At 49.0% G+C, this 25587-nt stretch overlaps 2 protein-coding genes and 1 pseudogene across 2 annotated transcripts; 1 reads left to right on the forward strand and 2 right to left on the reverse strand.

Annotated features, from left to right (window-relative positions):
• Nucleotides 1-1522: 1522 nt before the first annotated feature.
• LOC118836279 lies at nt 1523-4176 on the reverse strand (annotated as a pseudogene).
• Nucleotides 4177-9743: 5567 nt separating this feature from the next.
• On the reverse strand, nt 9744-15298 carry TULP2 (TUB like protein 2). Its single transcript, XM_036743612.1, is given in 13 exon segments — nt 9744-9898; nt 10605-10776; nt 10979-11273; nt 11465-11577; nt 12172-12459; nt 12924-13075; nt 13467-13591; nt 13708-13834; nt 13954-14070; nt 14365-14502; nt 14604-14730; nt 14918-14969; nt 15264-15298. Coding segments are annotated over 13 exon segments (1875 nt in total). The 3' UTR covers nt 9744-9764.
• NUCB1 (nucleobindin 1) lies at nt 12975-18311 on the forward strand. Its single transcript, XM_036745928.1, has 7 exons — nt 12975-13261; nt 16843-16901; nt 17047-17139; nt 17217-17312; nt 17545-17711; nt 17829-17922; nt 18183-18311. Exons 3-7 carry the CDS (start codon nt 17086-17088, stop codon nt 18213-18215), a joined length of 444 nt encoding a protein of 147 aa, XP_036601823.1. The 5' UTR covers nt 12975-13261; nt 16843-16901; nt 17047-17085; the 3' UTR covers nt 18216-18311.
• The last annotated feature ends 7276 nt before the right edge of the window (nt 18312-25587 follow it).

Consider the following 25587-nt stretch of genomic DNA (forward strand, 5'->3'; position numbering starts at 1 on the left):
TCGTCATCTGTAAAATGGGGATACCAGCACTCCGCCTCCTCCCCCAGGTTAAGGATCAAGGATAGTATTTATATAGCACTTAGCGCAGGGCCTGGTACATAGTAGGTACTTAATAATTGCATGTTTATCAATTATTGATCAACCGATTAACGCTTCAGCATGTTCCGATAGAAAGAGCCATACCTCCGAAACCAAGGATCTGGGAATTTCTACAAGGCCGTTTCACTCTGTGCAGAGCAGGAGGGACCCTGGCAGTCCTTACAAATAGATGAATTGGTCCAGGTGTCCACTTTTCCCTTTTGGCTTGCCCTTTGCCTTCGAAACACGTTCCCTGTGTGCCATGAAGGCCAGTCATACGGCTCAGTCAGCTCCCCCTTCTGCTGACCCTGCCCTCACCCTTAGCTCGGCCCCTGACTGTCCCTGGCCCTGTGTTCTGCCTACACACAAAGTCCAACCCCCTCATTTCACAGCTGGGGAAACTGAGACTCAAGAAGGGGAAATGACTGCTCAGGATAACACGGTCAGTGAATAACAGAGTTGGGCTTTGAATGCGAGAAACATGAAAGCTACAGACAGAGATGTGGGAGTCTGCTCCATGGAAAGGACCCCAGTTTCTCTGAATTCATCATTTCTGCAATTTCCAATGGCACAATCCTATTCTACTGTACCGCACACAGCAGGCACTTCATAAATGCTTCACTGACTTCGTTTCATTCAGGTCAGCCCTCCCTGGGGCTTCCAGTTCTTTGCTCTGGCTAAATTTTGCTGTAAATTATTGTGGACACAGAAGGTCTTTCATCTGCTCGGAGTACGTGCCTAGTAGTGGTATCACTGGGCCCAAAGGTGCCTTCCTTTTAGCACCTTCTTTGGTTGAATTCCTAACCATTTAACCCAGAGTCTGGACCATGTTACAGTGCCACCAACAGGACATTCATGTGCCCATCTTTTTTTGTTGTTGCAGATCAAAACATACATGTTTTACTTTATTTTTCTTGGGATTTTTTTGGTCTATGTTTCCTTTAGCAACATGGCTAACATGGAAGTATGTTTTGCATGGCCTCACATACATAATCTATATTAAATTGCTTGCCTTCTCAAGGAGGGGGAGGGGAGGGAGGGAGAGAATCTGGAACTCAAAATTTTTTTAAAAATGGAAAATTTTTTTACATGTAATTGAGATTTAACGAAATAAATAAAAATATATTGGAGGTGGGGTGGGGAAGAATATTGCCTGGAACACTGAGAGACTAGTGTCACACATCCAGTACATGGGACTTGAACCCAAGTTGTGCTGACTTTAAGGTCAGCTATCTACTATACCAAGGTGCATATCCACAATCACCTTGGTTCACATTCTCTGACTTAGATACCCTACAGTTTCTTCTCACTCCCAAACTTTGGATATATAAGAAAAGCACAGGCAGGCTAACAGGCCCAGGGAAGAGCTCCCAGGGAGCTGATGGCTAGGAGCCTCTAACCTACTGCATGTTGTCCTTGAAAGATGAAGCAGGCCAGGGTGTCTCTAAGGGGTCACCTCGTCCCTTCCAGGTACCCTGTACGCCTGGGTGACTCGGTCCTTCAGTAGATGCCATAGGTGGTCTTGATCCAAATATCGGAATGGTTGCAGATGAGGGAACTTCTGTGGGGGATGGTAGGGGTGTGAGTGTACAAACTCGAACACTGGCTCTCGAATGTTGAGCAGGTGGTGATAGATGTGGGTGACAGAGTCATCACAGCAGCATTGGAAGAAGGCCAGACCAGCTGGGGTCATGAAGTGCTGGTGCTTACAGAAATCAAATGTGCAGAAGGTTCTCATAGCAAGACGGTAACAGGGTGTGGGATGGTCATCTTCAGAAAAGTTGATGGGCTCATGTTGCTTGAAAAGGAGAAAAGTGAAACAGTGAAAACCAGTTCCTCTTGAGGGGAAGGGTGGGAGGTAGTGACACATCTCCTGTCCTGTGGACACATCGTTACCTGGGATGTTGGTCACCAGCCAGTGGATGTATTTAGCATCCTGTTCTTGCAAGTGTCCATCCAAGCTGGTGAGCAGCAAAGTCCACAATGAATCTTTTTCTGCCTCATATGTCACTTCCGGGAGATTAGTGGCCTCCATCAGGGTAACCTCATTCCCCTGGAATACAGGCATCATCAGTTCTTCTCCCAGATTGTAGGCAACATTCAGTGGGACCCAGGACACAAATGTGGCACCATGGAACAGGTCTTGGTAGAGGCCATAGTACTCAGCCAGGTGCTGCTTATGGTAAGGGCCAACAGTCTTCTCCCAATCAGCCTTCACATGACATTGGGATCAAGACATTTCAGAGGTGGGCAGCCTTCTCCATCCTAGCCCGGTTCTCCTGAAGGACCTTCTTCCTTTCAGGGATCTGTTGTTGCCTCTGGAGCATCTTGTTGGAAGGAAATCCAGCGTCTATTTTGTCTTTGGGATGGGAGGGCCATGGGAGGTAGTCGTGGTACCACTTCCACCAGTGTGGGGTGGTCGCCTCGTGTTCAGCATGGTGCCGGTAGCAATTGAAACTGCAATACTTCTCTAGGTTCTCCAGCATGCTCATGTCAATGTCTTCATTGGGCATGAGTCCCAGCAGGGCGGACGGCAGCTCAGGATGGGCACGGTGCTGAAGCCACGGGCACTTAGCGTTCTGTACGGTACGACTCTTTTTACACCATCTTCCTTAGGGCCACAGCAGTAGCGCTGCCATCAGGGCCGCCGCCTCATGTGCCCATCTTGTAACGGCCTCTCCAACAACTGTGATTTTGTCTTGGTGTTAACTTTGCCAATCCAATGGATGTGAGATGGCATCTCCCGGTTTTAAAAATGGACATTTCTCTTAGCATTAGAGCTTTGTTGCTTTCTGTGGTTGTTGGCAGCTTGCATTTCCTCTTTCAGGAACTGCCTGTTCATAAGTCTTCATCTCTTATTGATCAGAGAATAGCTTTGGTTTGTTTGTAGGTCATTGAACCTATACGGGCTAATGAGATAAACAAGGAAGAAAACAGTGTAGAGAGAGAGGAGGGTCCAGGACAGAGCTTGGGGACAGACCCATTGACATGATGTGAATGATGGGGATTGAGAAGGAACAGCCAGACAGGTAAAAGGAAGACAAGAGGTGGAATCGCAGAACCACAGAATCCAAGAATTGGAGCATCTGCCTTGACCAAAGACCAACCCATACACCAACATGATCCTCACTATAGCAGATATAAGAAATGGTCATCCATCCTCTGTTGGAGGACCCCCAAGGATGGAGAAACCCAACACTCCAGGAGGGGGCCTCATCCCACTAAGCCATGGCGCCCAAAACAAAACACTGTACTCCATTGGCAGTCTGACAAGAGCCAAGAGCCACAGGGCTATCGTATTCCTGTTCTTGGAAACTCTGCCCACCTAATGCATCCTGCTATCCTGATGTAACAACAATGCTGCTTGCTGCCACTGTGGCTGTGTAAGACCAACAACACCAGCACACAGGAAGGTTGCTAGCACAGGTCCTTTGATCTGCTTTTCTAAGGAAAGCAACTTTAAGGGGTTAACAATCTCACTTTAATCAAACATACATATATCATTCACTTAGTTCAGGGGGAAAAGCCAGCACCTTGAACTTCAAAGCAAATACAAACAGAAATTACAAACAGAGACAATATAAACAGAGCAAACACACAAAATAATCAACACACAGGTCTTTAGCTGTCTGACCAAAGAATTACATAGTTACCAGAGAGAGACGCACCAAGATCTGGGTTTTCAAAGCCAGGAGGCTCCAGCGGCTGCCCAGAGTCTCTTCTGGCCAAATGAAATGACATTCTTTTCAGTGGGTGAGAGCCTTAAAGCAAAATGCTAACCTCCCAGTATATATACCCTTCTTAGGACCTGAAGGCTTCACACCTACTTAGCAAAAGATTATGGGCCTGGGGCTTTGTACCTAGCAAGACTTAATCAAAGTCACTGGATTACTTTAGCATTCTAAAAGAGAAAACGGTAAAAAAACCAAAAAAGTCCCACCCTAATTACCATAGCACCTGATCACATTGGCAGTCACAGGGCACTGTCAACTCATATTCACCTTGCATGCCACTCAGATCCCCAGAATTTTTCAGAACAACTGCTACCCAGCTATACTTCTTAGAACTTGTTCTGGGGAAGTTCGTTATTCGTCCCATTGTGCAAGACTGTACATTTCTGCTTGTTAAATTTCATATTATCAGCTTCAGTCCGTCAAGATCTGACTCTTCTAGTATGTAATCTCCCCCACCCAGCTCAGTGGCATCTGCCAATCTGATGAGCATGCCTTCAATATCTTTATCTGAGTCATTGATAAAAATGTTCAACAGTCCAGGACCTGTACAGACCTGAAGAGTCTGTGCGGGCCTCCCCTGGAGATCTCCTGTCACATTGACGCTACGCTGTTATTTACTCTTGCCACCCAACTTGTTTTGAATTGATCTAATTTCATTATTATGTAGTCCATCTTCTCCATACGAATACTAGGAGAGATATTTTGTCAGAGCTTTGATCGGCAAGGTGTATCTACAACATCTTCTCAGGTTAGTAATGCTACCAAAAATGGAAATGAGGCTGGTCTGACATAACCCCTGCTTGCTGAACCCAGGTTGGCTCATTGAAGACACTACTTCCCTTTCTTGACGTTTGATAATCATCTCTTTAATGATCCCTTCCCTAACTTTCCTAGGGATCCAAGTCAAGCTCATAGACTTATCCTAGCTTGCGAACTTACTGTGTTCTCTTCTCTTTTCTGAAAAAAGGGCCAACATTTGCCCTTCTGCAGTCTTTTGCCACCTCTCCCATTTTCCAAAATCTTTCCAGTGACCCTGGCAGTGGCTCAGCAATTACACTTGTCAGTTCCTTTAGGACCCAAGGCTGGAATTCATCTGGGTCTGGAGACTTGAACTGCCCCAAAGCAGTAAAAGCTTCTCTTATGATCTCCTTACTTATCCTGGGGATCAACTCCCTGTGAGTCATTTTGAGGCTGTCTTTTCCAGTGCAGAGATCATTCTTCTTGGCAGAGGAAACAGAAACCAAACAGGAGGTGAGGAGCTCTATCTTTTCTCCATTTGCAGTTTTTATTTTCCCTTCCCTTGCGGGCAAACTCTATCCCTCCTTTGATCCTTCCTCCTTTCCCCCCAAGATACACGGCTCAATGGCATCACACGTACAGTAGCAGAGTAGCGGACATGGAGTCAGGGGAGACCCGAGTTAATGTCCTGCCTTAGATGCCAATTGTGTGAGTCTCAATCTCTCATCTGCAGTCAGCCTTAGGTTCCCTCGCTCATAAAAAGGTGATGATAACACCTACTTCACAGCACTGCTGTTGTTACTTAGTCGTGGCCGACTCTCTATGACTCCATCTGGAGTTTTCTTGGCAAGGATATTAGAGTGGTTTGCCAATCGCTTCTCCAATTAATTTTATAGATGAGGAAACTGAGGCAAACAGGATGAAGTGACTTGCCCAAGGTCACACAGCTAGTAGGTATCCGAGGCTGGATTTGAATTCAGGTCTTCCTGACTCCAGGCCTGGCCCTCTATTCACTGAGCCACCTAGCTGCCCTAGGATTATGGTGATATTAAATAATATAGCGATATATAAATGATAACTATTATTATTGTCGTATAACTTTTAAAAAAACCCACCCCCTTTTGGGATTCTTAGCTGACCTCTTGAGACTCAGTCAGTTCCGAGAGTCATCCCTTTATAGAAATTTGCAACATTCCTATTTTCATTCTCTCTTCCTGGGCCTTGTTCTCCCCATTTCTTTTTTAAAATTGGTTCGTGGTGTATAACCTAGGTCAAATTGCTTGTCTTCTCAATGGTGGGGCAGAGGAGGGGAGGGAAAGAATCTGGAACTCAAAATTTGAAAAACAAAAGAATGTTAAAATTGTTTTCATATGCAATTGGGGAAAATTAAATTAAGTTAAAAATCAATTTCTGGGTGAGTGCCCTATGCATCCACATTGGTCTTCAGACAAATCCAACTTCTCCTCATTGGAATCATTTGCCTTTAATTCCTGAGCATCTCTCATCCTTCCTGTTCCCCAGGGACATGGAGAGTGGGTCCTATGTCTGGATGAAAGAGTTTGGACCAATTATTCTTTGCTGTCTTAGTAAATACATGACTTTGCTAAAAGTTAATTATCTAAGGCTGGATTGTGGTGGGATTCGTCGGTAGGGCAGGATTTAGACAACTATGGGCCAGGCACTGTACTGTCCAGCTAGGTGCTGGAGGCAGAGAAAAAGTAGAGAGTCCCTGCCCTCAAGAAGCTTACATTCTATTGGCATAGACAAAATATAACTATATGAATAAAAATGAACACAATCTGATTTTCAGGGGACAGTGCTAGTTTGGGTGTGGGGGGAGGATCAGGAAAGGCTTCACTTAAAAGGTGAGAACTGAGTTGAGTTTTGAAGGAAATAAGAGATTCCAAGAAATGGAGAGGAAGAAAGTGAGCACCCCAGGCATGGGGGATGGCCAGGGCAAAGGCACTGTGGTGGGAAAGGGATTGGCACCTGTGAGAGCAGCAAAGGGGCCAGTTGGACTGGGCCATAGTGTGAAGGGGAGTGATGGGTAACCAATCTGAAAAGGTCAGTTGGAACTGGGTTGTAGAACACTGTCAATGTCAAATAAGAGTTTATAGTTGATTCTGGAAATCAGAGGGTCTCTGTGGAGTTTCCTGAGCAGGGCCGTCTATAAGGGACATCATTTTGGCAGTCCTGGAGACAACTGAAGAGGGAGATTGGAGGCAGACAGGTCACTCAGGGGGCTATTGCATTAGCCCAATAGATGAAGTCTGGAATTAACTTGAGAGAGGAGAGGATGGATGTCAGAGCACCATGACAAGTGACTGGGTCCATAGGGAGAGGAAGCAAGAGGATTGGAAGATAACAAAGAGTGTGCATGCCTGGGTCATGGGTATGGCAGCGCCTTGCACAGTAATTGGGAGAGCTGGGGAAATTCAGGAAGTTCGGTTTGGAGGGATCACTGAGCATGGGACCCAGCCCTTATCAATTCTTTTCCCCCAATCTCACTGTCCCCTCCCCCACCCTTTGGGCAGGGCTCAGCTCGTCTGTGGTTCCTCCATTCTTTTTGCAGGAATCATATCCAGCTAAATGGGATCAGGTTCCTGAACATTCACACAGATCTCTGCGACTGCTTGCCAACACAAATCGCCTTCTTTCCTCCTCCTTGCAATCCTCTTTGGACCCTCAGGATTTTATCTGGAGCATCTCCCATGCTCAGCTGAATCCCTCTGAGCAGTTTAGTCACTGGATACACCCTATCCTTCCCTCTGAACCTTCTAGCATCTCCTTGCCTAAAATCTTGGATGCACCTCAGACTCGTCCTGGGTTTCCAGTGTGATCCCTCCCCTCCCCTCCCAGGGTACCTATCATTCCCCCCACACACACACACCCAGCAGCCAGTCCCTCCCAGTTAGTGAGAATTAGATACAGAGCAGAATTTCCCCTTGTTGGATCCTCCACTATGGAAGGAAGAAGTGGCCACTAAGGCAAGTCAAGAAGCAAGGTCCACTTTTGGCTGAGAGCACCAGCAGATGTCTGCCCCTTGTGTCACCTGCCAGTGACTCTTCTCCCTTCATTTTCTGGATCCTGAGGTGCCAACAGGAGATGGAAGTGGGGAGCTGGAGTGGCTGCAGGAGGGACTAGATATAAAGGGGGCAGTTGTCATAGGTGATGCTCCGACAGGACTTTCACAAGACAGGATGTCACAGGGGATTCTCACTCTCCCTTCTTGGAATGGACTGAATTCCCATCAGGAGGCAGAAACTGCTGGGAATGGGTCTGAGGGCTTGCCCAAGGCAGCCTGCCAAGGGCCCCAGCCACTGGTTTTAGCTGCGAGAGTTTCAGCCTCTCCATGGCTAAGCACAGTGCCTAGTGCATGGTAGGACCTTAATAAATGCTTCCTGACTAACTAGAAAGAACATTCCCAAGGACTGAAGTCAATCCCCACTGACAGGGGAAGGAGACTCTGCCAGCTGATGGGGCCTCCTACCATTCTTTCTATCTTTGCTCTCTAAGACTGAGGATGCTTGAGAGCACTCAGCAGCCCAATGACCTTGGGAGCCTCTTGTCCCCACTGGACAGAAGAGGGGAAGAGGGTGGCCAATGCAAGGCTGGACCCCACCACAAGCAGCGGGGGCCACTGAAGCTGCATCCAATGTTTAGCAACATAACCTGGCACTTAGAATGGCCTTTCATTCACTTCCATTTAGCCTAGCTAAATGAGAGGGAATTTATTTGGGGCTATTCTGGGAAGGGAAAGCAAAAATCTGGCAAGTGGGTATGGGAGCAAGAGCCAATTGATAAGCTTTAGTTTGGGGGAATTGATTCCTATCCCTGATGGGAATTTGTATTGGAAGCACTAAGAAGTGTGTGAAGACTAGAGGCTGGCTGTGGGGGTGGCATCTGGTTCTGCTTGGTTTGCAGTAAGCTGATGGGGCTGAAGCTTCAAAAGCCATCTGGGAACCAATGCACCTGTAATGTAGAGCAAGCCATGCCCTAGTATGGAAGTAAGCCCAGGCTTTGAGATCAAGAGCTGAAAGGAACTTCAGAGGCTTTCTTGTTTTACAGATGGGGAAACTGAGGTGAAGGTGGAGGTGAAGTGATTGTATCCCAGGATCCTGGACCCAGAGCTGGAAGGGACCTAAACAGTCATCTAGTCCAACTCCTTAATTTACAGATGAAGAAACTGAGGTTATGAGTGACTTGTCCAAGGTCACATGGGTAGTAAGCATCTGAGGTGGGACTTCAACCCAGCCCTTCTATTGCCAGTGTCTTCCACAGCATGGTGAGGCCTCTGTCCCCTGCCATAGTCTCTGATGGGATTTCTCCAGTGTCTGTATTTCTGTTAGTGGATTTCTTTCTCTGTGCCCAATTGTAACTGGGTGCTAGCATCTCTGCATCCATGGCTCTGTCTCTGTCCCATTTCGATGGGGCCTATGCCTATTGACAATACCCCTCTTTTCCTGCAGTCTCTGTCAATGTCTCTGCCAAGGTCACTTGGTAGGATTCCATGTCTAGTTCTTTTTTCCTCTGATGATCTCTCTCTGTATCTCTCATTCTTAGGGATCTTTCTGGGTCTGTTTCCAACAATATTTCTTCTCACTCCACACTCTCAATTTGGAAGGGGCAGGGGACCCTGAAAGGGGGTTGGGTGACCCCGGGATGGCAGGAATAACTAATGAGTGAAGCCATAGGGCTTCCCTAGATTGTCATCTCTTCCATGCAAGCCTCAGCTTCTCACTCTCTTAAGCTTTTTCATTTTCTTGCCTTTCTCTGGAACTGGACACCTCTCACCCCCTACTCCCAACCAACGCTAGCTTGAAACCCGGAGACTTGGGTACCAGCCCTGGGTCTGCCAACATTGTAGCTTTGAGCAAGACACCTCATATACCTGGGTCTCAGTTTTTTCTCCTGTTAATAGAGAGGTCTCCAGGACTAGGATTCCACGGATGAAATACTGGGGGTGGGGTGGGGAGGGGTGTAGAGGGATGGAAGGAGATGGAAAAAAGACCTTCCCAAAAGGCACCTGTCAACTTGGGCATTGCTCACATGCTCTCCTGTCCCAGGGCCTCAAGGGAGTTGTAAGTTCCTTTGCTCCTCCCCACTCCAGACGGGGTTGGGAGGGCTGGGACTAGGAAGAACAGGCAGGAACCACGTGGGGGGAGGGTAGCACTTTATTGGGGACCAGCCCCACGTGGGCCAGGGGTGCGGGCGTCACTCACACGCCAACTTCCCATCAAAGCTGGACAGGCAGATGGCGAAGGCCTGGAGGGGACAGAGGGGGAATCGAAAATCCATGGTGAAGGTGTCCCGGGATATGCGACCGAACTGCAGCACCAGGTAGTCAGCTGGTGGAGAGGAGAGGCAGCTGCAGAGACCCACGGCGCCATTCCGGCCATATGGACTACAACACCCAGCAGGCACCTGGGCCGCCTCGGAGCCCGGCAAAAGAGGCCCGGCGGGGCTCTGCCGCAAGTTCTCCTGGGAGCTGTAGTCCAGTCTCCATCCCAGCCCAAGGTCTGCAGGGAAGCTGGCTCCCAGGCTTTCTGGGGTGAGGTCGGGAAAGGAGTGACAGTATCCTAGGGACCCCAGCTGGGAGCTGTGCTCCTGGGCCCATCCCTGGTTGAGAATGATATTCTGGCTCTTTTCCTGTCACAGGGAATTCTGCTGCTGGCTTTGGTGCTAGCTCTCTCTCCAGTTCCCTAGCCAGAATGCTGCCTCTTCATTTCCCTCTTGGCTTCCTTCTAGTCCCAGACAAATCCCCACCTTCTGCAAGAAGCCTTTCCTGGTCCCCCAACAATGCTAGTGTCTTCTCTGTTGCTAAACTTCAATTTTTCCTGTCTACACTTTGTACTTAGTTGCTTGTATGTAGTCTCCTGCTTTGGATAGGGAGCTCCTTGAGAGCAGTGACAGATGGCCCTAGACACCCACTCCTTGCTAGTTGACTGACTGATGTGGGGTTCTATGTTCACCCAAGGGGCTGCTGAGACCTGGGGTCCTAGCTCCCTTCCCTCCCTGACCCTACAGTCTGGGGGCTCTGCCCCTTGGGCTCACAATCATCAGGGTGCACAATCTGGAAGTTTTTGACCGAGGGCCTAGTGACCCGCCCGTTGAAGTTAAGGACGTAGGCATGGCTCTCATCGCTCCAGGATGGGGCTTTGTTTTGTAGAAAGACCAGGCCTTGACTGGCCCCTTGGTGGAGGCGGTTCAGAAGGGATTCCTGCTCCTGGGGAAAGACAAGGACTGGTTTTGGGGACCTCAGTGGTCTTCCTACTGCATGCAATGTCCCCAGTGTTCAGTTTGCTTTCAGGGTCCATGCCTCAGTGATCACCAGCTTCAACCTTGGGGCCTAATGTCTCGGTGCCAAAGGGGTTTCCTCCTCCTTCCAGCCCTGCCCTCCCCCACTCCAAGCTTTGAGCCACATTCACATTCTGGGGCTGGACTTTGAGCCTTTGGTTCTGGGGATCAATGCCTGGGATGATGACTGTCATCTTTCGTGGTCCCCCGAATCCCAGCACGTTGGTCTCCTGCAAGAAAGGGCCAGGATTTGTCCATCACCATGTTTTCCCTCTTCTTCCCCCCCACTCCCATGAAAAACTAGCCCTCACATAGAACACAGTGCCCAGCTCTTCTCGGATCCGGGTAGACTCCGGCAGGATGGTTTTCCGCTCTGGGTTCACCCCGTTGTCGAAGATGGTGAATTTAGTGCCCAGGACATTAGACCTGCCAGTTGGATGAGAACTCCAAGAGTCTGGGCAATCCTGTGGGAACCTCTTCAATGCCTTCCACCCTCGGGCACCTCTGCAGATCCAGGTATCCCTTTCCTCCAGCCCCCACCCCTTTAGAGATCCAAGGATTTCGTCTCCCCAGCCCCTATAGGGACTCAGGTTTCCACCCTGCAGCCTCCGACCCACCTGACTTTGCCCACAAAGTTGTCCCCATCTCGAGACAGGTCAGTGGGGTCCAGGGAAATGAGATAGTTGGAAGTCTTGCTCCTCTTCCTCTTGCGCCCAGCCAGGAGAAAATGCTAGGAGTGGGTGGTGGGATGGAGGTCCCCAGTTAAATATCTTAGGGTCTCCTGCCACTCTGTACAGGCAGGTGTGAAGCTCTATCCCTGCCCCTGGGGGTTTGAGGACCCCCAGTGGGAAACTGGGAGGCAACTTAGTGAGGCTAATCTGGGAGGGCTGGGCTGGGGTCTAAAGGTGAGCAGCAGCATAGACCAGCCCTGAAATCCTAAAAGCCCGGGTGGAAAGCCTGGGTGAGGTGAGGGAAAGGCTAGGTGTTGGGGAGGTTCCAGGGCTAGGGGAAACCTGGTATTTTTGGATCACAGGGATAGGAATTTTAGGCTATGGGCATTGGCTCAGATTCCTAGGGCTTGGGAAACTGGAGTCCTTCCACTACAAGGCTGGGGCCTCCTGGGTCCGAGGGATTGGAGCCTGAGAAGTCTTGTTCACCAAGCAAAGAATTCTGAATTTGGGGGCTTGTGCTGTTGGGTGCTAGGGGAGGGAGGCAGGGACTCTCGGATTCGAGGCTCAAAGGACCACAGTCTCTGGAGATGGCCTAAAGAATGGGAAGTGGATCCTGGGAACGGGGACGAGGGCCTCCAAGGTTCAGGGCGCACCTTCTTGCCGTCGGGCGCCTCCAGGTAGAGATAGTAGAATGGGAAGATGCCCTTGTCCACGCCCCGCTTGTCTCGATTGATCCTGCACTGCACGGTCCGGCTGCGAGGAGCGGGTCGCAGCACGTAGGCTTCCATGTCCTCCCCAGGCTGCGGGCCAGGGCTGCAGTGTAGGGAGTGCGGCGCTTTCTCCACGTCCCCTGCCCCAGCCCCGGCCCCGCTATCTTCCGAGGACTCCAGCGCCATGGTCGTCGTCCCTGCCTCCACCTCATCTTCGTACTCCTCCTCATCCTGTACAGTGGGCCAGGTGTGAGCACCCCTCGCCCGGACCGCCCCTCCCACTGGCCGCCGGGGAGGCTCGCGTAGCAGGACCGCCCTCTTATTGGCCGCCGGGGAGGCTCGTCCAGGCGGACCGCCCTCCCATTGGCCGTGGAGAATTCTCCACTCTTCCATTTACTACTGGGGCGTCCTAGACTCGATAAATGCTCCCTCCCTACGTCTTTACAGATGTAACAGATAAGGGACGTGAGGCTCAGAGACGTGCGTCATTTCTCTAACGTAACACGGGCAGTTAGTGCCAGAACAGGGTCTCGAATCCAGATCTTTGGATCCCTTGGCTGGACTGAAACGCCCCGCCTGGCCTGCCAGTTCCACACTGTAATAGGCGCTTCTTTGTGCCCAGGCCCTCCCCACTGAGCACGCTTCGAACTCTGATTGGTCCTTTCGTCCACCAGCCCCTCCAGCTCTGAGCTGACCTTGCTGGAGAAGGAGTCACCGTGGTCTCGGCCTCTCTGCGAGCCGCGTTCCAGTCCCGAGTACGAAGCTTCGTAACTCGTGCTCTCCTCACTGTCCGCCACCGCCGCCTCCTCTTCCTCTGGGGGAAACGGAGGCGGAGGCGGTGACGGTCCTGGGAAGCGGGGAGAGCACTGGGGGCTGGGACCGCTGGTAGTCCCCGGGACCCTGGGCTAGGGCATTACAACACCAGGGTCCAGGAGGAGCAGGTGTGGAGGGCGCTGAGGGCTAGTACTCCTGGGTCCAAAGTAGGACCCGCGGACCTGATTGCTGGAGGACGGGAACCCCCGCATCCACTGAGGTGGGTGTGAAGTTGTTGAGGCTGCAACTCTGGGAGTTCAGTATTTCTGGAAGGTTCTTCTATAGGGGGCTGGCAAACTAGAAATGCTACCTCTCTGGAAGCCTGGGTCTCTGCAGGTGGCGTGGTGGCCCAAAGCCCTGGGGCTTAAGAGCACTGGTGGAGGAGTGATGCCGGACTGGGCACGGCTGCTCTGTCTCTCACTTACCCGGCTCCCTAGGCCTCCTCTTCTCGCTCAGGTCGTTCTGGGATCCTTGGCTACCGCCAAGGCTAGGCTCTCCCAGTTCCTCCTCAGCGGTCTGGTACTCTGCTGGGCTTTCCAGCTCTGCCCAGAGATAGGGAGAGGGAGGGAGGGAGGGAGGGAGAGGGAGAGGGAGAGAGAAAGAGAAAGAGATCATGTTGGGCCAGAGCGGGGAGGGGACCTTATTGCTCCTTTTGAGAGAGCCAGTTCTGAGTCCGCCAACCGCCAGGGTTCCTCACCTTCGCGCATCTCATCTGGGGCCGCCGCCGTCACTTCCTCTGTTTTGTGTACTGGGGTCTTCGAAGGGCTGGGCTTCTGCAGAGTGTCCACTCTCCCTGAGGAGGTGGCGGTGAAAGACTGGGTGTGAAGTGTAATGGGTGATGGTGGCTCCTGTCCTCACCCCGCGACCAGGCTTGGGCAGAGTTTCGCCACCCTCCGAGAAGCCCCTTTTCACCTGGCCGCTGCCGAGCCGGCCATCCCCGGCGTCGGGTCCCAGGCAGCTCCTTGCCAGGAAACGGGGAGACCGAGCCGTCCTCCACCGAGACCTCCTCCAGTTCTGGGTCCGAGCTGTCTGTGAGCATAGAGTGAGCGCTGAGGGCAAGCCCTTGGGACGCCGGGATCTCTGGCTGATGGGGATCAAGGGAAGGGGAGACCTGGGTCCTGAGGGAAAAGAAGCCCGGAACAGGGTCATCTGGGCCCGGAGGAGGCAGTGCTGCAGCCCGGGGACAGGGATTTCTGCTCTTCCCAGGGGGCGAAGACTGGAGGAGTCGGAAAGGGTTGAGAGGGTCCGGAGAAGCCTGCCTCCCAGGAGTCAGGGGCAGGACTAGCGGCCCCAGGGGGCGAGGTCTGGGTGGGCGAGGTTTACCAGTTCCTCCTAAGGCTTGTCGAGGGGTGCGTTCGCTGCCACAGTCACCGCCACAGTTAACGCTGCCCTGAATGCCGTGCGTGCCAGCTCGCAGATGCGCCTCCGGCACGTTCTCCAGGAGAAAAGGGTTCCTGGGGCCTAGAGGAGGACAGCGGGTCTGCCATAGGCCACACACCGAAGCGCCGTGCCCAGAAGGCTGAGACCCTGAGATCCTCCGGTCTCCCCGACCTAGTCCTCACCGCTCTCCCCAGGTCGGCTCTCCTCCCGCCGCCGGGGCCGCCGGGGCCGCAGGGAAGAGTCGGGATTGGCCTGGACCATCAGTGGCTCCTGGCGCTTGCGCCGCTGCTTCTTCTCAAACAGGCGCCGCTGAAGGAGGCCCTCAGAGGGCTTAGAGATCGTCCAGCCCCAAGGCTCCCGCCCTGTCTGTCTCGTTTCACAGAGGGGGAGACTGAGGCCCAGAGAGGCAAAGTGGCCACTCTGAGGTCACACCATTGGGCAGGGGCACAGCTTTGGCGGGAACCGGGAACAGGGATAAGGGGAGGGGCCCTAGTACCTGCTGCTCCAGCTTCTGCTGCCTCATAGCTGCCAGCTCATCGCCCAGACTCCTGAAGACATAGGTACCCGGGTCTGAAGCTGGTCCTGGGCTCCCCCAGTCTGTGGGCAGCCCCCCTCCCAAAGCAGAACTTCAGTAAGATTACAAGGAGAACCCTGGCCACTGCCCTCTGGGGACCCAGGACTCCCCTTACCCTAGGGATCCAGGTGTCCCCTTCCCCAGCCTTGCCTTTCTCTAGCCTACTCCCTAGCTTCCTGCACACCCAAACACCCAAGGACCCAAGTATGTGTTCTCTAGACTCCACCCCACCTCCACCCCATTCCCAGCAGAAAAAAGCATAACTCACGAATCTTTCCTCCACAGCTCACTGTCCTGAGACATCCTAGTGATACAGGGACCAGGCCTCAGGATTTTGGCTCCCTGTTCGTGGGTTTTAGCCTCCCTCAGAGACCCAGGAATGAGGCCCTCCAGTCTCAACTCCCCTCAGGACCCAAAAGCTTGGCCCCGAGATCTCAGCCCCCTTCAGGCCCTAGGCATGTGGCATGAGACCTTCTCAGATCACAAGGAGAGGGCCTCTGCCTTCTCTGGGAGGTCCCTGGCCTTGACCCCCACTTTGCTTTATTCCTGTCCTCAGTTGATGCCCTGGCTAATCTATTTCTAGTTTGGAGGGCTGTAATTAGGGATTGAGGACAAAAAGGTTCTGCCTTCTGCCTCTGCATCTTGATGGGAAAGCCTTGACTTTCAGCCTCAAGACCTACAGCAGCTTCACAGCTTTGGTCCCTTCCTCCACCCCAATGGAACAGTCCCTTACTCTTTCACCCCCTTTCTCTCTTTCTGTACTTCTCCCTCAGCCAATAAATATGCCTTCCACCTCTGCACATTAGCAGCTTTCTTTTCTGATCTGGAAGAGAAAGGGATGCTCCTTGATACATGGTAGGCTAGGAAGCTATTCTGGGGCAAACGCATAGTTCTTGTGAAGGTTAGGAACTCTGTCCCAAACTTATGAGTACCTAAGGGGCTAAGGCATATGTGAATCGCTGAGGGGGTGAGGACTGGAGGCCTCAGATTCTTGTGTCCCTACAACCCAGTAAGGCTTGGGAAAATGAGTGCCACTGAGAATGGGGACTGGGAGGAGGCAAATTTCAGGGTCCCTGAAAGAAAGGGACACGCAATCCGGTCAGTTTCTCATCTGTCCTTCCTCCCCCATACCTGGTTTGCTCTGTGTCCCAAGGCCGGACAGATCCCTGGGGGGGGCGGGCTAGGTGGTAGGTAGCTTCGGTGATGCTCTAAGCCCAGCTGGGGGAAACCGCACCCAGGACCGGCCCCGCCCCCCACCCCCCCCGGCCTACTCCTCCTCCTCCTCCTCTTGACCCCCACTACCGGGCTCCCTGGCGGCCACTGAAGCTCTTGTTGTATCTGTTGCTTGGCAATTGGCTCAACGTTCCAGGTTGGAATTGCTACTTCTAGGTTCCGTAAAGGGCCCTAATCGCCTCTGCTAGGCTCTTACGAAGGGAAAAGGAAAGTTACTACAACTCCCAGGAAGATTGGCAGCGGAACAGCAGATGGAAGAGGCAGTAACGCTCTCGTGCAGCCTCCTGGGAGTTGTAGTTGCACGGCCATCTCCTCGCCTTCTACGCGCTTTCGCCCAATAAGGAGACTGGGGCGGGGCTGAAACTGGGAGCTTGGGGGGAGGCAGGTTCTGTCTCTTACGGGTGGCCTTTTCGATTGGGTTTTTTTGGTGGCGGGAGGCGGGGACGGAGAGAAAGTCACTTAATGAGCCCTGCCCCAGCCCGACTCCGCTTTTCTCCAGTCCCAGGCCTTGAGAGCGGAGACACACACGTGCCCCCAGCCCACCCCCAAATCCAGCTGCCAGCCTCCTCAGCCCACGGCCTCCCTGACACCTGCCCCCTTCCTGCCTTCCACAGATACAAACAGCGATGGCGTCCTGGATGAGCAGGAATTAGAGGCGCTGTTTACCAAGGAGGTACCTGCTTTCTGCTGCTCAGGGTCAGGCCTTGGGGCAGGTGCTTGGGGCTAGCACAGTCCCTGCTGTGTAGCAGGCAGGTACTAAATGCTGCAGGCTGGGTCCGGCTCCCCTGAGCTTCCTCCTTGCCCTCACCCCTATGCAGCTGGAGAAGGTGTATGACCCCAAGAATGAAGACGATGACATGCGGGAGATGGAGGAAGAAAGGCTGAGGATGCGTGAGCACGTGATGAAGACAGTGAGACTGGGGAGCCCTGGGGAGAGGGGGCCCTGTAAGGCCCAAGCCCTTGGCTCACATCTAGCCCTGCCCCTTAGGTGGACACAAACCAGGACCGCCTGGTGACCCTGGAGGAATTCCTCCTGGCCACACAGAGGAAGGAGTTTGAAGAGGCAGCCCTGAAGGGCTGGGAGGTGATGGAAAGGGGACCCAGCTGGTGGGTCCCAAGTGTGGAGCCAGTTCTCATGGCACTACCTTGTAGTCTGGCCAGCCCCCTGTTCTGTGGGCCTCTGTCCCCTCTCCCTACCGCTTGTCCTTGGCATGAACACTGGGGCTTAGGGGCTGCTTCTTCACTCCCCTACCTGGAGGGCTGGGTTAGGGTGCTCAAGGGAGAGCCTTCTCTGCTTGATTGTGCCTCCCCCCCAGACACTGGAGGAGCACCCAGCTTATACGGAGGAGGAACTTCAACGCTTTGAGGCAGAATTGGTGGCCCGAGAGGCTGAACTGGCAGCCCAGGCCCAGAGGTTGAGCCAGGAGAGCAAAGCCCTGGACCACTCCCAGGGGCTGCTGAAGGTCCAGAAGAAGGAGCTGCAGTAGGTGCCTGCGCTGGGCAGAGCTGGGCAGTTCCTTCCACATCCCTGGAGGTGTTTGGGGTGTTTGGTAGGCTGCTGGGTCCACTCACCCCTGCCCCTTTCTCTGTACCCCTGCAGGCTGTCCTTCACATGGAGCAGAGGAAGCAGCAACCCTCCTGAGACCCACCAGCTCCAGGCCCTGATGGACAGCTCCTTTTCCAGCCCCATGCAGGTGTACACTGACCCCTAGCCAGGCCCTTCCCTTCCTCCTCTCCTGGCCTCCTCCTGATGCCTTGCTGGGCACGGTTCTAAGAGAGCCAGAGCTAGGGGCTGGTGAAGACACTAGTGTGCTGCTGCTCTGCCCCACAACCTGATGGGAATTGGGATTTCTGAAGTTTCTTGGGCTAGCAGATGATGTGAGTCCCTGAGAGGGCTGAGGCTGAGAGCCAAGATGTCTGGTTCCTTATTTTCTCTCTGCCCTTGTATTTATAGAGACAGGAGCCCAAGCAGAGCCAGCCATGGTAAAGGAGGGTCCAGCCCCAGTCCCAGATTCCCCTGTGCCTGATTCCCAGCACTAGTGATCCCCAAGGCCACCCAATAAAGACTTTCTGGGCACCACGACCACACCTTGTATCTCTGTGCTCCACTTTGTGTAGGTGGGGGGATGATGGTGGTTCTGGGGCTGGGCTTGGTTTTTTGCCAAAGTGTCTTGGTGTGCTTTTCCTTCCAGGTATTCTCCACCCCCCTCCCCACTTTCAAATATGCCCTGGGTCTCTTTCTCTGGCTTTCTGGCTGGCTCTGTCTCTTTGTCACTCTCTCTGTCTGTTCCCGGCTGGTTCTGTCTCTCTGGCTGGTTCACTGTCCTTCTCTGGCTGATTGTCTCTCTAGCTGGCTGGTTCTTTGACTCTCTCTGGCTGGCTCTCTCTGTCTCTCTGTGGCTCTGTTTCTATCACTGGCTGGTTGGCTCTCTGTCTCTTTATGACTCTCTCTGTCTCTGGCTGTCTGGCTGCCTCTATCTCAATTTCTCTAGCTGACTGATTCTCTGTGTCTCTGGCCGGCTTGTGTCTCTGTCTCTGTCTCTCTGGCTAGCTTTCTCTGTCTTTTTCTGACTGGCTCTCTGTCTCTCTTTGGCTGGCTGTCTCTGTCTTGCTCTGGCTGGCTGGCTCTCTTTCTTTCTGGCTGGCCCTCTCTGTCTCTGTGGCTGACTAGCTCTCTCTTTCTCTAGCTGGATAATTCTTTGTCTCTCTCCAGCTGGCTGTCTCTGTCTTTCTCAAAAGGTAGCTGCTGGCCATGGGTTGGAGGCTTCCCTGCATTCTGGACAGGTTTTCACCTTGCAGGAGTCCAGAAAGGGGGACAATTTGGGACAAGGAAGGCTGGGCCTCGAGGACCAGGGGTGTTTCTGGATTTGGCTGCCCACCAGTTTCTGTGCTTGTCTCAAAGTGTCTCCCTGACTGTTATCTTTGTTGGACATCTTGGCTTAAGGAGGCAGCTTGGGTTTCTGCCATCTTCAGTGCTCAGCCTTGGCTCTTGATTCATCAGAGTCCTTGAGAATCTGGAGAGTGGCCAGAGCTGAGCCTCCAGGACAGGAACGCCTTGAGGATCATTCTGTAGGAGCCTGGGAAGAGGAGGCTTAGGGCACAAGATCTTCTAAGGACTTGAAAGCTGGGTAGGTGGAGAAGGCTGTAAAGGCTTGGTTTGGTCCAAGAGGGCCAAAAGAGGGCACTCACAACTGCCTGGGGAAGTTGTGAGTGCCCTCTTCCTAGAGACCTTTAAACAGGTCCCAGAAGTTGGCAGGGGAGGGACTTAATTTCAGATATAGGGCTTGTGGGGCACCAGCTATATCCTGTTTAGGCCTCTTAGACCTCTGCAAGGCAGGGTCAATTAAAAATGGGCCTATGCATGGCAAGGCCAGTTTTAGGTTAAGAAGACTTGGCAAGACAAACCTGCCTTTACAGCTTATTACCCACATGGGAGATGACAGAAATGTTTCAGTCTGGTTATCTACGTGCAAGAGAACACAAATGTTTCAATTTGGTTAGCGTTGAGTAAAAATAGTGTGTCACTCCTAGGAACAAGGAGATAAAAAACTTAACCAATGCTTTATTGTACTCTTCTTTGAAGTCTGGATGACTCAGCAATTAACCTGTATAAAATACTGTCAGTAACTCCATTAAAGTCAGTCTATAGCATGACTATATGACTCGCCTAGCCCCATGTCTTTGTCTTTCTGTGTCCATTACTTCATTGTATATTCATGCCACTGCTGGCACAGTTGGCGCTTGGAACAGGGACCTGAAGTCGGGATGGAGTAACATCTTACCGATACAGGCTCCAGAGCCGATTCACAAGGGGTAAGAGGATTAATTATCACTAGGCTTACTGGGGGACTGTAGAAATTTTAGAGATTTAGAGAGTTAGAAAAGTAGATTTAGAAAATATAACTGTGGGATAGATACAGTTTAAGGATAAGGATCTGTACCTGCAAGTATTAAGAAAAATTGTAACAGAAAGAGGTTTTTGTATAACAGAAGGGCAAAAACAAGAAGGTACAATTGATTTAGAAAGATGGGAGATTATTGAAAAACAAATTCATAAAAGATTAAGGGAAGATGGACCAGAACACTTCCCAATGTCAGCCTTTTCCATATGGGACATTTTAAAAATATGTCTTACTCCAGAAGGAAAAGTTCCTATGGTACAAAGATCAGTTAAGCATGATATTGGGGTTGGGGTGAGATCTTGTGAGCCTCAGCCCAGGGATGAATGACAATAACCCACTATGGGATAGACTAGCTAATTGGGAGTTACCAAAGTAGAAAGTGAAAAGAAAAATGCCAGATTTCTAGAAATCCTTTTTTGTGCATCCTGTCGTTTTCTGTCTGTATCTGTTTTGTGTTATGTGTCTCTGTGTGAAGAGAGTATGTTATCTGACTCTTTGTTGTTAAAGTTGTTGAAATAAGAAAATGCTCTTTCTTTCTCCCTTCATTCCAATTCTGGCCAAATTTGGAATGTGAAGAGAGATAAGAAAAGGGGGATCTTTTCCCCTTAAAGTTAAGTGAAATGTGTTACTCCTAAATTTGATGTTTAAGATAAAGTCAGAATTTATTATACTATTTGGCATTAAGGCAAATTTGGAAAATGCATAGATCTGAAAAAGAGACACTTTGAGTTTTCCAGCGTGGGGGAGTAGGGACAAAGCACCACTGGATCTTTTCCAGAGTCCCACTCACCTTGGCTGGAGGATTCAAGTTTCTCACTTTCAAAAAAGTTTTTAAGGAGTGAACACAGAAGTAAAATTTACTCGAGTTAAAATTAGAACCATTAAGATATTTTCACCTGTCTCGGACTGAGGCAGGCTGCAATAAAAGGTAGAGCAGTTAAAAATTATTTAGCAGATTCTGTTTACCATAGATAATCTGATGAAACATATGAAACCTTTTTCAAAATAATAATACACTTATGAATGTGAAGAAAATTCAGTTTAAATAACAAAAGATATGTATTTCTATATGCCCCTCCAATTTATCTATAGACTCCTTGCGGAGCTAAGAATTCCAGCTCGATGTCAGAAGTATATACAAAGATGTTTTATTTCTTGTGTGGTTAATAAGACTATGACACTAGTATAAATAAAAAACTGGAAAAAGGACTTTAAAAAATCTAGAATGTGCTTTCCCAATTTGTAGAATTAAGAACTTTAGTAATGATCTTATAAACAGAATTGGAAAATATTTAATAACATAAAGGTATTAAATAAATCAATATAATTAGTAAGTACTTTTTTATATACAACTACAGAGATCCTTATGTGCAATTTAGTGACCCTCATTCTTATTTTGAGTTTGAAACAAGTGGCTTAAAGCTTCCAAAACAGAGAAATAAAACCAGAGAATGAGAGCCAATCTGAACATATCTTACTCGAAAGACTGTTACTTACTATATTCCTGAGAAACAAAAATACTTCTTAGAGTAGGAATTCTCTCTCTCTCTCTCTCTCTCTCTCTCTCTCTCTCTCTCTCTTTCTGTCTCTCTCTCTCTCTCTCTATATATATATATATACACATTTCTAGCTTGCTGTGGTCTTCCTAAGTTTGCTGCTTGGAAAGTTTAAAAAGTGATTCAGCTGTGAATATACAATAAAGAGTTGGCTCCTTTTCAAAATAATTGCCTTGTTTACTAGCTGCTTTTTCTTATTTAGGCCCTTTATTTTGATGTTTTTTCACCTAAAGTCTCTATGTAAATTAAATTATAATAACGTGAAAACTGCAAAAATTAAAATACATGTTGCAACAAAAGCTGTACTCCCTGTTCTCTGCTTTGCTACCTTGTTGCCCTCCCATACCCCACTGACAACAGCCCTGGAGCCCTGGACCCCTGGGCATCCTGACACCCACACTTCTAGGCAAGCAGAGGAACCTCTCCTCTCAAGCCTCCAAGTGCTTGCTCCTACACCACCGTGTTAAACCTGAAAATTTGGTTGAAGGAAACAACAGAGCTAGGTGATAGAAAAATCCATGTTGTTTATTATTTTCCCTTAAAGCATAGCGAAGCTAGCTTACTTGTATGTACAAGGAGTCAGAGTTTAACTCTGGCTGCCTGAACAAAGCAATGAGAAAACTTATATACGTTATTTTAGCAGAGCTAGCAAGCCTGTATGACCCCATTTTTATGACCCCCGTGTATGTTTAACCATGATACAAGAAGAGGATTTTCCTTAATGGAATAGAGTTGTAAAGGATGTTGACAAAGGTCAGTTGAAACTACAGCCCAGCGTCTCTGTGTCTCATTACATTCCATAACATAGTATATACCTGTAGAATATTAAGCAAGGTAATCTCTCTTGGGGTTAGGGTAATGTCCTTAATGATCTGGCCTTGTTGACAAAGGTAAGGGTATTGCCTGAGCAAACTTTTAGAGAGAACAAAGAAGCCCAGGTCCTGGATCTTCATCCAGTTACTCATTAATGGAGGCTCTGGGTCTGATTGAAATTAGAAAATGATACAAAATAGTATAATATTTTCCACATTTCCTCCTTTTGGTCAAAGGTAAACTGAAAGCTTCACCTGAAGACCAATTAAGGTATGGCTAAAAACCTCTATCTTCCTCAAGGGTGAAGGTTCTTAAAATCCTTATCTAGGTGGATTCAGATTTTTTTTTTCTCTTTCTGTGTTTGGACATCCCCAGAGATGCACATAAACTACTTGTAAACAAGCAGGGGGAGCAAGTTGCAAGGGGTATCAGTAGGGAGCACAATGGGGAAAGTAGAGCACCTAAGTTAAATAAGCTAAAGACACCAAAGGTACACGTAAACAGTCTTGGGAACGCAACGGACTCAGAAAGGGAAAGAGCAGTTCTTCGTTCAGGTTCTGGTCCGGGCTCTTGGGAAGGTTGCCTGTGTCTGATGCTGTCCCCTTCAGGCTCTTTGAAACTGGAGGGCAAGGTGTCCTATGGGCTCAGATGTTCACTCAGGAGCACGGGCAATCATCAGATGTGATAGAAGGATCAAGGAGTCCATATCCACAAGTTGGCAGCTATAGAAGTAATCAGATCCTACAGGAGCTCCCAGAACACATATAATTTGATAATTGAGAGAAAAACAGCACAACATAGGTCCCAGCCACGCAGGGCTAAGTTCAAACAAATACAATAAATGGTTCAGTATCCCAGTTACAGATTTCCAATATCCATTTAAAGTGGCACTTTTTTCTTGAATCCCAGATGCCTGATTGTAGTTATCTGGTCCCTAGATAGTAAAAGAGAATTCTGCTTCTCTGGTTCAGATCTAGAAATTCTCAGACAATTCTTACTTAATATAACTTAGTACAATCACTTAAATTTGGTTCTCCTTTTAACTTCAGAGTATTTCAGTTCATATATCATCTACTGTTTCTGTCCTTACCTAAATTTTGTACCTGGTATAAGAGTCCTTTAAAATATAAAGGTCCAACCATAAATCGAATTCATCTTCCTTTTAAAATCATCAGACAGATACCTTAATAAAGGAGATACAATTTCACCTGTACCACTATCTCATACAATTTCCTTGTACAAAAATCCACATTTAAGATCTTATTACCAAAACACACTTATTAGCTTGAATTTCCATGACTGATAAATTTTGGAGCCAATCATACACATCTGTATATAATTCTTAGAGGAATCAATTTGATCCTATTGCTTTTCCTCAAAATTTGCTATCCTATTTAATGAGACATTTATCACATTACATCTTTGCCTTATTACTGTGTCTAATCATTTCCTCCTTTTGGAGGATGTTATCTCTATATCCTTCTGATCTTTATTTGGTCATGAACATAGGTTAAAACTGTAAGCTATTCATTCCTGTATCCTATTATAATAACTCAGAGATATTCCAATATTCATCTATTACCTAATAGATTTAGCATTGTGCTTACAAAACTTCCTGATAATATAAATTTGCTATGAAAGGAAAGAGGGACGATTTCATATATCTTAATAGAAGGAAAGAACTTCCTTAGCTCTGTTTGATTCCAGGCATGAGTCATATCTGATAGCCAATCTTACAGTCACCAGGTGCTGAAAGCAGGGCTTAGGAGTAACCAGGTGGGGACTTTCCTTTTCAGAAAGGAAATAGCAGAATTGGGAAATAGAGTCAGGAAGATCCTACCTAGGTTGTGTCCAAGGTCGTCTTCAAGACTTTTTCCCAGGCATAGACATCCACCTTTAAGAATTCTCAGTCTGTAATGCCTGCCATTCCACTACTGGCTTCATGTGACCTATACCTGTAATCAGAGCTTAAAACAATATTAAATTGTAGTCCCATAAAATCTTAAATAGCAAATAAATATCCTTCATATAGGACTGTCCCAAATTTCATTGAGCTAGTAATTATCAAATCAAATCAAGCTACATAGCTTTTCCATCTTCTAAATACTTTCAACTTATTTAAACCATTTGAAACTAGTATTCCTTTGGGACATGAGAGGCTTAGCAAACTCCAATTTGTCCCCAAACTTTCTTATCTGCCTTTTGTATTTCCAATTAAACCTTTCCAAATCTTTCAAACCCATTACTCAGCCTTCATTTCAGCCATAAGACAAAACAACTCATAAGTTAGTACTTTCATTGTCATAACTGTGTATACTGGAATCCCATTCCAGCTTCTTAAACACACAAAGACACAAAAAAAGAAAAAAAATTTGTTTTTCGTGATAACTCATTCTAAAAGAAAGTAGCACTTAGAGAGATCTGCCATCTCATGTCCCCCTAAGGGTGGGTTCTTTTCCATCAGAAGGCAAGCTTCACTAATAAGAACTGTATCCTTAAGACCCACATCCTCCTCGAAACCCAATCTTATCCTAAAAACGCATCACTTTTGCTGACTTTAAAAAGCCAGGTTTTTTTTAGGCTTCTGACCCCTACTGTTCCTTCTTTCAGTAAAAACTCAAATCCCAGTAATTGTTGCCCCTCCCCTTTCCTTCCCTTCTGACAGGTGGGCTAAGGTGAATCTTCTTATCTAAACTAAGGGTGGGGAGGAGTAAGGAATTCAGACTGTCCTTTCCAACCTCCTTACTCAAAAAGAAACCTTGAATAAGACATTGAATGGCCTTCAACCTCCCTCCCAAGGCTTCTATAGATTATAATAAGGTTCTCACCCAGAAGCTCCAAGGACTCACAATAGGTTTGAACTGCAACCACTTGGCTTACAGGTGGAAATTCAGCAGGCCTTCTAAAATTATACAAAAAGATTTTACAGAACATTTTCCAAAAGTATTTTCCTTAAAGCAAATTAACCCTTAAATACTGGAATTCATTAACTAAGTTGGTGCCAAATGTCCTCATTCTCAAATATTGCCCAGAATTCCTAGATATTACAAGTTCCTTAGTCAAAAAGTGTTATAATGGGAGGACACTT

This window comes from Trichosurus vulpecula, chromosome 2 (assembly GCF_011100635.1).
Source record: "Trichosurus vulpecula isolate mTriVul1 chromosome 2, mTriVul1.pri, whole genome shotgun sequence".
In the NCBI taxonomy this organism is placed as follows: domain Eukaryota; kingdom Metazoa; phylum Chordata; class Mammalia; order Diprotodontia; family Phalangeridae; genus Trichosurus; species Trichosurus vulpecula.